Source organism: Diplotaxodon limnothrissa, unplaced genomic scaffold (genome assembly GCF_057381915.1).
Source record: "Diplotaxodon limnothrissa isolate DT_005_m unplaced genomic scaffold, D_limnothrissa_male_GT1.1 unmapped_scaffold_1, whole genome shotgun sequence".
Lineage (NCBI taxonomy): Eukaryota > Metazoa > Chordata > Actinopteri > Cichliformes > Cichlidae > Diplotaxodon > Diplotaxodon limnothrissa.
The window spans coordinates 910,151-922,132 of record NW_028188555.1 but is presented as its reverse complement, the minus strand read 5'-3'; the positions used below and the strand labels follow the sequence as shown (position 1 = coordinate 922,132).

The window sequence follows — 11,982 nt, the reverse complement described above, 5'->3', positions numbered from 1 at the left end:
CCATTGACAGATGCAGATGCGGTACCTTTTAAACACAGTTTAGCGCGTTGGTAATGAGCGATACAGCAGCTGTATCGATCACGTGACTTTTTCTTAAAGCGACACACGCACCGATACAGGTTTCGCTCTGTGAGCTTGATACAAGCGTCGGTGCATCAGTGTTGCTGGACCCATCACTACTATATAGTGATGTGTTGTGGTGCTTTGCTCCCACCCCTTGTGTTCCGTGTTTTCGTCTTCCCTTCGTGTACTTCTTCATATTCGTGTACTGTTAGTTTTCCCAGTTTAGGTTTTTGCTTAGTTTCCATGCTCACCTTCGCCATTTCTGTTTGTATCACCATGTGATGAATAAACTCACTTGCATCTGAGCTGCCTGCATAAAGGGTCCTTTAATAATTTACACACGGCTCGCAAACCGTGACAAAAACACTGGAAAAATTGGGCTGTTCTAAAACGTTTGACGGGTAGTGTATATATTTAGTTTATATATTTTCTTTATTTATAATAGTTTGTTTTATATTGTAGCAAAGTGTTACTTGGATACTTCTCTATGTGCTTCTTCATGTGCAATTTTGTTGCATTCTGAGCCTTAGAAATTTATTGGTGGTAGTGATGAACTGCTGTTAGAATCAAGTTAAATTCTGATAAATCAGACAATTACCTCTCCAGCTGTTGTTACAGTCTTTGTTTATCGGGTCCTTACAGGGTAAAAGATGACGACACTTAAAGAAATCCTTCTGGGGACTTTGAAGGATTTGGGACGTGATGACTTTGAAGAATTTAAGTGGCATCTGAAGAACGGGTCTGTAGAAGGTTTACCAGCAATCCCAGTGAGTAAACTGGAGAATGCAGAGAGGACGGACATAGTGGATCTGATGTTTGATACCTACTCTATCAACACTTTTGAAGTCACTAAAAATCTTTTGGGGAGGATAAACAGGAATGATCTGTTGGAGAATTTAAATAAAACCATCCCAGAACCCACAGGTAAGTCAGGGAATGACTAAACAAAAAACACATAAACAATAAAAACCTTAGTTAACATTACACAGGTGCCATTAAAATCCATATAAATAATAAATCCAAAACACTTGCCAACACTTTCAGGAGTGAGAGACTGCAGAAAGCCAACAGTTTATGTTTTATGCATCTGCACAAATAACCTCCTGTGTACACACATGAATATCTGCTCTTTGGGTTGGTTTGATTAAAATGGGACCAGCAGCAGGTTTTCTGCCCATTTTACAGATTTATATTGTGAGATTGGTTTTAGAGCTGTTTTATCAACATAAATGAGGCGACAACAACAGTTTGGGACACGTCACAAATATGATCAAAGTGCTTTCTCTTAAATCTATTTACCAGTTGAAGGTAAAGTTAAAAAAATGGCTGCCATTTCTTTCTGCTGTTTGGAGACCCAAACAAAAAAATGCCCACACAGTAAATGCTTTTTATTATGGTTGATAAACAGGACACTAAGGTGATTGGTCAAAGGTTGGAGGAAAGCCACAGTTCTCCTTATTTGACTGAAATCCACCATTTCAGCTCATGTTTTTTCTTCTGCAGCTTTCTGGGAGATTCCACTTCAGCCTTCTGCTGGCAACGCTCCCGTTACCAAGCTTCCCTTAGGCAGCATCATTAGAAGACATAGCATACATTTACACTGCTATGCAGATGATACCCAGCTCCATCTGTCCATGAAGTCAGATAACACACACCAATTAGTTAAACTGCAGGAACGTCTTAAAGACATAAAGACCTGGATGGCCGCTAACTTTCTGCTTCTTAATTCAGATCAAACTGAGGTTATTGTACTCGGCCCTGAAAATCTTAGAAATATGGTATCTAAGCAGATTCTTACTCTGGATGGCATTACCTTGGCCTCCAGTAACGCTGTGAGGAACCTTGGAGTCATTTTTGACCAGGACATGTCCTTCAACGCACATATTAAACAAACATGTAAGACTGCTTTCTTCCATTTGTGCAACATCTCTAAAGTTAGAAATATCCTGTCTCAGAGTGACGCTGAAAAACTAGTTCTGTCATGGTCCTGGGTCGTTCAGCGTTTTGTTTCATTTTTGGTATCACCTTGTGTACTTTGTGTTAATTCTGATTTTGTATTAGTTCTTAGGTTGATCTCTACCTGTGTCTTTCCTCTGTGTTCTGTTCGTGTCCCCGAGTTTGTGTTGTAAAACAGTCTGTTTCCTGTTTTACTTTGAAGGTTTGTGTCTCGTCTTGTGAATTAGGATCAGCTGTGCTCCCCTCCTGTGTGTCATTCCCTCATTACCTTGTGTGTATTTATAGTATGTGTCTGCCTGTGTTCCTCGTTGTGTCGTCTGCATTACTGTGTTAATCAGTGTTACTACTCGTCTCTCTATCCAGCCTTCTTTGTGTCATCTCTGTGTATTCCCCGCTGTCCTTATGTTTTCAGGTTTGTCTGTTACAGTGGCTTGCAAAAGTATTCGGCCCCCTTGAACTTTTCCACATTTTGTCACATTACAGCCACAAACATGAATCAGTTTTATTTGAATTCCAGGTGAAAGACCAACACAAAGCGGTGTACACGTGAGAAGTGGAATGAGAATCATACATGACTCCAAACATTTTTTACAAATAAATAACTGCAAAGTGGGGTGTGCGTAATTATTCAGCCCCCTTTGGTTTGAGTGCAGTCAGTTGCACATAGATGTTGCCTGATGAGTGCTAATGACTAAATAGAGTGCACCTGTGTGTAATCGAACAAGGCCGAACAAGGAGAGTGCTGATCCGAAATGCAGCCAAGAGGCCCATGGTGACTCTGGACGAGCTGCAGAGATCTACAGCTCAGGTGGGGGAATCTGTCCATAGGACAATTATTAGTCGTGCACTGCACAAAGTTGGCCTTTATGGAAGAGTGGCAAGAAGAAAGCCATTGTTAACAGAAAACCATAAGAAGTCCCGTTTGCAGTTTGCCACAAGCCATGTGGGGGACACAGCAAACATGTGGAAGAAGCTGCTCTGGTCAGATGAGACCAAAATGGAACTTATTGTTCAAAATGCAAAACGCTATGTGTGGTGGAAAACTAACACTGCACATGACTCTGAACACACCATCCCCACTGTCAAATATGGTGGTGGCAGCATCATGCTCTGGGGGTGCTTCTCTTCAGCAGGGACAGGGAAGCTGGTCAGAGTTGATGGGAAGATGGATGGAGCCAAATACAGGGCAATCTTGGAAGAAAACCTCTTGGAGTCTGCAAAAGACTTGAGACTGGGGCGGAGGTTCAGCTTCCAGCAGGACAACGACCCTGAACATAAAGCCAGGGCAACAATGGAATGGTTTAAAACAAAACATGTCCATGTGTTAGAACGGCCCAGTCAAAGTCCAGATCTAAATCCAATCCAGAATCTGTGGCAAGATCTGAAAACTGCTGTTCACAAACGCTGCCCATCTAATCTGCCTGAGCTGGAGCTGTTTTGCAAAGAAGAATGGGCAAAGATTTCAGTCTGTAGATGTGCAAAGCTGGTAGAGACAGACCCTAAAAGACTGGCAGCTGTAACTGCAGCAAAAGCTGGTTCTACAAAGTATTGACTCAGGGGGCTGAATAATTACACACACCCCACTTTGCAGTTATTTATTTGTACAAAATGTTTGGAATGATGTATGATTTTCGTTCCACTTCTCACGTGTGCACCACTTTGTGTTGGTCTTTCACCTGGAATTCCACTAACATTGATTCATGTTTGTGGCTGTAATGTGACAAAATGTGGAAAAGTTCAAGGGGGCCGAATACTTTTGCAAGCCACTGTAGTTTTTCCAGTTTAGGTTTATGTTTAGTTCTGCCCTCACCTTGGTTTGTTCACTGTAAATAAAACCTCACTCGCATCTCCACCACTGTCTGCCACTTGGGTCCTCATTTAACTCCACCGCACGACTGCTGCCCCAGCCGTGACAAGTTTATGCATTTATTACGTCAAGGGTGGACGACTGTAATTCATTATTATCAGCAAGTCCTAAAAACTCGCTGAAAAGGCTTCAATTAATCCAAAATGCTGCAGCAAGAGTCCTGACAGGGACTAGAAAGAGAGAGCAGATTTCTCCTGTATCGACTTCCCTTCATTGGCTTCCTGTTAAATCCAGAATTGAATTCAAAATCCTGCTCCTCACATACAAGGTCTTAAATAATCAGGCCCCATCTTATCTTAATGACCTTGTAGTACCATATCACCCTGTTAGAGCACTTCGCTCTCGCTCTGCAGGCCTACTTGTTGTTCACAGAGTATTTAAAAGTAGAATGGGAGGCAGAGCCTTCAGTTTTCAGGACCCAAAAAGATAGTTGGGGTTTTTTCAGTTGTATTATTGTAGGTTCTTTATCTTACAATATAAAGCACATTGGGGTGACTGTTGTTGTTATTTGGAGGAATTAAAAAAAAACTTTTATACTTGAAATTCTTTCATTTATTCTACATATTTATTCATCACTGGCTCCATAGTGTTGTTTATGTAATATGTGAAATGTTGCTAGTATTGATTTGGTGCTGTATAAATAAACACAATTAAATCAAATGTGTCTCTATAAAACCTGCCCTCAGTTATAACCCAAGTGTCAGGGCTCAATGGCTCATGAAAAGGAATGGAGTCAAACACAGAACCAAAAAACGGAGGCTGAGTGACTTTTAACAGAAATGTATTTTACTAGATTTCTTGACGGAGAAAGCTGAATCACGGCTAAATTCAACAGCAAGCGAGGTATTATGAGAAGTGCAGAGCTGAGGCCAGAACATAAGCTGAGGCAGGTCAAAGGAACAACAGGGGCAGAATCGGGCGAATAGAAACTATCCAGGATCACTGGAACAAAGGAGATAATAATCAGAGTGGTCCACAGTGTAGTGAATGAGTCCAAGATTTAAAAACTAAGAGGTGTTACGTGGCTGCAGGTGGAGATCAGCTGGAGGAGGAGATGAATTAAATCTGGGTACAGAGTGAGATGTGGGTGCACAGGGAGGCAGGCAGGTGAGGATGGCAGTTTGCAAGAGTGAGTTTTCCCAGCAGTGGCAGGCCAGAATCCTGAGGCGTGACTTATGGCAAGAGTTGGAAGATGTATCCAGGTGCCGACTAGGGAACAGGAAAAGAGGGTTACGCGAAACAAGCTGAGGAGCACAAGACAAAATGTGAGGCAGAGAACTGACTGTGCTAAGCACACAATCTGGAGAAGGTTCATTGTGAGTGCTGCTCATAAATACTGCCGGAGTAATTGGCAACAGGTGAGGAGCACGGAGGAGTGAGGAGGGCTCCACCCAGGGGAGGAGAGCTGATGCTGTGGAAAGTTACTCAGACTCACCCGGATCATGACACCAAGAGTCCAGTGAACTGAACACATAACCACAGTAACCAGAATGCAGTTTTCTCATTTGTGTCATTTGCTGTTTATTCATGCAGAGATTCTCACTGAGTGTCAGCTCAAACTCAAGTCAGACCTGAAGCAGAAGTTCCAGTGTGTGCTCGAGGGGATTTCTACAACAGAAAACCCGACCCTCCTGAGTCAGATCTACACAGAGCTCTATATCACAGGGGGAGGGACTGCAGAGGTCAATGATGAACATGAGGTCAGACAGATTGAAACAGCATCCAGGAAACCAGACAGACCAGAAACAACCATCAGACAAGAAGACATCTTTAAACTCCCACCTGGAAGAGATAAACCAATCAGAACAGTGCTGACAATGGGAGTGGCTGGCATTGGGAAAACAGTCCTAACACAGAAGTTCACTCTGGACTGGGCTGAAGACAAAGCCAACCAGGACATCCAGTTCATGTTTCCATTCACTTTCAGAGAGCTGAATCTGCTGAAAGAGGAAAAGTTCAGCTTGGTGGAACTTGTTCATCACTTCTTCACTGAAACCAAAAAAGCAGGAATCTACATCTTTGAAGACTTCCAGGTTGTGTTCATCTTTGATGGTCTGGATGAGTGTCGACCTCCTCTGGACTTCCACAAAACTACAATCCTGACTGACCCTAGAAAGTCCACCTCAGTGGATGTGCTGCTGATAAACCTCATCAGGGGGAAACTGCTTCCCTCTGCTCGCCTCTGGATAACCACACGACCTGCAGCAGCCAATCAGATCCCTCCTGACTGTGTTGGCGTGGTGACAGAGGTCAGAGGGTTCACTGACCCACAGAAGGAGGAGTACTTCAGGAAGAGATTCGGAGATTCGGAGCAGGCCAGCAGCATCATCTCCCACATCAAGACATCACGAAGCCTCCACATCATGTGCCACATCCCAGTCTTCTGCTGGATCACTGCTACAGTTCTGGAGTTTGTCATGAAGAACAAAGAGAGCAAAGATCTGCCTAAGACTCTCACAGAGCTCTACCTACGCCTTGTGCTATTTCACCTAAAAACGAAGGACATCAAGTATGATGGAGGAGCTGAGACAGAGTCATGCAGGAAGATCATTGAGTCTCTGGGAAAACTGGCCTTTGATCAGCTGCAGAAAGGAAACCTGATCTTCTATAAATCAGACCTGACAGAGTGTGGCATCGATATCAGAGCAGCCTCAGTGTACTCAGGAGTGTTCACACAGATCTTTAAAGCTGATGAGTGCCACATGTTCAACAACGTTGTTTACTGTTTCATCCATCTGAGCATTCAGGAGTTCTTTGCTGCTCTTCATGTCTATCTGACCTTCATCAACTCTGGAGTCAACCTGCTTAAGAAACAATCTCCTCGCTTTAAAATCTTCCAGAAAACACTTACTGTAAAAGACTTCTACCAGAGTGCTGTGGACAAAGCCTTAAAGAGTCCAAATGGACACCTGGACTTGTTCCTCCGCTTCCTCCTGGGTCTTTCACTGCAGACCAATCAGGATCTCCTATGCATGCTGACACAGACAGGAAGTAGCTCACAGACCAATCAGGAAACAGTTCACTACATCAAGAAGAAGCTCAGTGGGAAACTGTCTGCAGAGAAAAGCATCAACCTGTTCCACTGTCTGAATGAACTGGATGATCGTTCTCTAGTGGAGGAGATCCAACAGTCCCTGAGATCAGGACGTCTCTCCACAGATCAACTGTCTCCTGCTCAGTGGTCGGCTCTGGTCTTCATCTTACTGTCATCAGATCTGGATGAGTTCGACCTGGAGAAATACTCCCGTTCAGAGGAGGCATTGTTGAAGCTGCTGCCAGTGGTCAAAGCATCCAAGAAAGTGCTGTAAGTGAATCTATGAACAAATATGTTTAATAATGCTAGATGAATAAAAGAATATGTCTCCATTGTTATTCTTCCTCAGGCTGAGAGATTGTAAACTCTCAAAAAGAAGCTTTGAAGCTTTGTCTGAAATTCTCAGCTCCCCATCCAATCATCTGAGAGAGCTGGACCTGAGCTCGAACTACCTGCAGGATTCAGAATTGGATTTGCTGTGTGTTGGACTAAAGAGTCCTGACTGTAAACTTGAAACTCTCAGGTAAGGATACAGACGTTTTGACACTTTTTGACTCTTAAATCTGTAAGTTTATCTTGATGTGGACGTTCAAAGTCAGCACAATTTTCCTTTTAAGTTCCTGAGTTTATATTTTTGACTGTCAGGTTGTCTGGACAGATGTTTTTATTTTATTTTATTTTTTTACTTGTCCCTAAAGTCAGAACTAAACCCACATGTAGATGACTTTCTGTTACTGGAGCAGCCTTCCTGAAGACAGCAGTGTGTTTTCATGCTTTTAAAGCCAAACTCACCTTTCAGACCTGGCTTTCATTTATTATCTATTTTTGTTTGTTTATTATATATTTATTTCTACTGTTTAACTACTGCTCACATCTTTTATCCTCCTTTTTAATTGTTCATTTCTTTTTACCCAGTGTTTCTATATTGCACTTTGTATTTGTCTATATTTATCATGCACTACTTTGCTCATTTATTGTTTGGTTTTAATGTTATTAAATTCCGGTTCTTTTGGTATTTGTTATGGCCAAAAAGACACGGCTCAAAAGTGGTCTTTTTACTTTTTAAGTTATTAAATTTGTAACTGTAGTGATTTGTGTGTGTGACAGAGAGGCACTGCCAGGGATTTTTGACACAAGTTGTTCTTGTAAAATCAGTCTGTGAAGGTTCTCAGACATCCAGGTCATCGTAGTCTAAGGAGCTTGGAAAGAAAAGCGTCTGGACTTCCTTGAAGATGTTTCACCTCTTATGAGAGAAGTGTCTTCAGTTCTAAGAGTCAAATGGTGGAGTGGGGCAGTCAGTGAAAGGGCAATGGTGGTGGCTCAGGGTTTGTATATTTGGGGGGTTCAGAGGGAAAAGATGAATGCAGGTCTGGAGTTGGTGTGTGAGAGCAGGGAGTGAATCTGATCAAACATGAGTGTCATGAAGCCTGTTTGCAGTTATTTGCACTGTTTTCGACTCTGGATGTTGTTTCTGTTCAGCTGTGAGTATAAAAGGCTCCATTCTACAACCTGTTTGTGTTAGTTGTTCAATAGAAACATTATTTGGTGCTGATGTTGCACTTCTTTTATTCACAACCGAAGAGTTTTTGAAGTCTGCATCAAACTGATTTAAATGACTTTTGAATATTACTTTAAATACTTAGATTTAAAGTTCTGAAAAAAGTTTAAATACAAAGATCAGTATTGTCTAATGTTTTGGCTGCAGTGTGTTTTTGCAGACAGGTATAACAGAACAGCTTTAGTGTTTAGATTTTTTAAACTTGAGTATGAATTTATACAAAATGCAGCAAGATATTAAAAAAAAAAGTTTGATCATAAAATCGACTATATTGGATTCATATCGATATCGGACATAAAACGTGGCATCGTTCCATCTCTGCTTTGATTAGAGACACAGCTCTAATCAAAGAGATGGTCCGCTTGCCTCCGCCCCAGAGAGAAGGGTTACATCTCCTGGATTTAGGTGTTTTCCAATTTGTCATCATTTTGAAAAGTTTACATTTCTTCAGTGTTGAGCAGCAGAAATGAGGCTTTACTGTCAGAGGCCGACAGCACTGAACACAACAGCAGACTGGTGGCTAATAAACAGTGAATGATGCAGAAACAGATGTTTGAAGCTGTTCTTGGAGTACACTGAGAGAGAGAGAGCTGTGCAGGCAGGAACAGCCAAAGTCAGAGAGAATTCATGAGCATATTGATCAAACGTGAAGCAGAGTTTGGATCTTCTTTTGCTGCTGCTTCACTCAGTTTTGGTTGGAGACAGATGAAACCTGCAGCTTCAGGATCTGTGAGCTGTCCACTTTCAGCCCCGACGGCGTGTCCGTGTACGTGCCGTCGAGTGAACGATCCACGCTCTGTGTTTCCATCTTTGTGTGTTTAGCTGCTCTCATTTACTGTTTTATCTGTTTGCTGCTTGTTGAAATAGTTTGTGAGCTTTAACCTGAGATTCTGGCAAAATACATTTATATTAAACATCGATTCAGGATTGAATGAATCAACATCGTTTTATTCAAATTAAAACCATTTAAATGGGAACATGAATTTTTTACAGCCGCCTCTAATGCTGGGTAATGTCAGCTGGTCCATGTGTAGCTGGCTGTGAGGCTCAGGGAGCGTCTACAAAGTGCAACACTGAAAGAACATCATCCATAAATATTGAGTAAGAACTGGACTCTCATACAGCGAGACTCAAATGCCTTTAAACATCAGCTTATCCTGCTGATCCAAGTCCAACACTGAGTTTGTAAAAACATGTTTGTCAATCATTTTGTTTGGTTTCTGAGGAAAAAGATTCAATAACTTGCTGCTAATACACAACATTTCATCATATTTCCTCATAACCCTCTTTTGTCTGACCATTTGATCCCATTTGAATTTGCAATAAAGGATCCACAGAGTTTGGTGACAATAATGACAGTAGATGTTTGTGTGAAAGTGCTGGAAGCAAATGAGTGTGTGATGTTCTTTCAGTGTTGCACTTTGTAGACGCTCCCTGAGCACTGGTCTCACAGCCAGCTGCACATAGAGACCAGTGTTGTTAGTCCAGGTCAGAAGATGACTTGTTGGAATGAAAATGAGCTTGTAGTTTGTCTGCTTTAATAATGTGACTGGAAAAAGGTGTTGGACTTCAAATATGTCCATTTCTGTCACACTTCACCTTTAAAAGTGAAGCCATGTGGTTCCTGGAAGGAAAAACACGACTTTTTCAAGTCTTTGTCCTGTTTTTATGAGAAATGTACGACTTTAATGTGAAACATTCAGAGTTTTTTCTCTTGTTGTGTTTGTTTGAAGCTGCTTCCTGTTGGCTTCAGCTGTTTGGAGTTTCCATTTTCTAAACTTCTACATTCTGAACCTTCTTCAGCTCTGAACAGATGATGAAACACTGAATGATTTCAAGCACTTTGTCTAATAAACTTACATCTTTCATTCTTTATACAGATTGAGCTGGTGTGGTTTGTCAGAGATCAGCTGTGATTATCTGGCAGCAGCACTGAAGTCCAACCCCTCCCATCTGAGAGAGCTGGACCTGAGCGACAACTACAACCTGAAGGATCCAGGAGTGAAGCATCTGTGTGGTTTCCTGGAGAGTCCAGGATGTAAACTTGAAACTCTGAGGTCAGTCAGCATGTTTTATTTGTGCTGAGATGAATATGATGTGAAAGTTGTGCTGACACTAAACTGCAGACATCAGGCTGATATTATACTGATCCACACTGAGGATCTTCATGGTAAAGTCTGTTTTCTTCTTCTCTGGTTTAGTCCATTGACTGCAGCAGAACAATGTTCACATTTCAAACAGTGATACTCAACGTATGGCCCGCGGCCCACACGCGGCCTGCCCACCTTTCCTGATTCAGAGAGAGGGGACCCTGATTAACTGTGTAGCTTCTTCCTCACAGTTCTAAGTATCAGACACAACAATGAATAATCCACAGCTGACTGTCTTTAGCAGGTCAAAGGTCACGGCACACAGCAGACAGTCAGAAATATTCTAACTCTGATCATTTATCAGTTGTGACACTGTGAGACTTGATCAGAGGTGTGATCATCACAGCAGAGGCCTTTGTGTCAAAGTCACTGAGGATCAAACAGAAACACATGAAGCAGATTTTCCTCTTCTGGCTTTTTATAGCAGATAACCTTCAAAATATTCTGCAGTCGATCAAAAACTGAAGCAAACCATGAAGCAACATGTGAACATGAGCTGATGCTGCTGAAGTGAAGCAAAGTTACAGAGGTTTGATTACAGACACAGCTGAGAGTTTGTAATCTGTCATCATTTTAAAAAGTTTCCATGGAACAGCAGAAATGAGGCTTTACTGTCAGAGGCCGACAGCACTGAACACAACAGCAGACTGGTGGCTAATAAACAGTGAATGATGCAGAAACAGATGTTTGAAGCTGTTCTTGGAGTACACTGAGAGAGAGAGAGCTGTGCAGGCAGGAACAGCCAAAGTCAGAGAGAATTCATGAGCATATTGATCAAACGTGAAGCAGAGTTTGGATCTTCTTTTGCTGCTGCTTCACTCAGTTTTGGTTGGAGACAGATGAAACCTGCAGCTTCAGGATCTGTGAGCTGTCCACTTTCAGCCCCGACGGCGTGTCCGTGTACGTGCCGTCGAGTGAACGATCCACGCTCTGTGTTTCCATCTTTGTGTGTTTAGCTGCTCTCATTTACTGTTTTAGCTGTTTGCTGCTTGTTGAAATAGTTTGTGAGCTTTAACCTGAGATTCTGGCAAAATACATTTATATTAAACATCGATTCAGGATTGAATGAATCAACATCGTTTTATTCAAATTAAAACCATTTAAATGGGAACATGAATTTTTTACAGCCGCCTCTAATGCTGGGTAATGTCAGCTGGTCCATGTGCAGCTGGCTGTGAGGCTCAGGGAGCGTCTACAAAGTGCAACACTGAAAGAACATCATCCATAAATATTGAGTAAGAACTGGACTCTCATACAGCGAGACTCAAATGCCTTTAAACATCAGCTTATCCTGCTGATCCAAGTCCAACACTGAGTTTGTAAAAACATGTTTGTCAATCATTTTGTTTGGTTT

At 42.0% G+C, this 11,982-nt stretch overlaps 1 protein-coding gene across 1 annotated transcript in view; it reads left to right on the top strand.

Moving 5' to 3' along the window:
* The first annotated feature begins 713 nt into the window (after window positions 1–713).
* Window positions 714–11,982, top strand: part of LOC146606970 (NACHT, LRR and PYD domains-containing protein 12-like) — a 109,008-nt gene continuing 97,739 nt past the window's right edge. Inside the window, exons 1-4 of the mRNA XM_085349104.1 lie at window positions 714–987; window positions 5,420–7,190; window positions 7,270–7,443; window positions 10,359–10,535. Of these exons, the coding sequence (XP_085205230.1) occupies window positions 714–987; window positions 5,420–7,190; window positions 7,270–7,443; window positions 10,359–10,535 (2,396 nt within the window). The remainder of the gene's footprint in view (window positions 988–5,419; window positions 7,191–7,269; window positions 7,444–10,358; window positions 10,536–11,982) is intronic.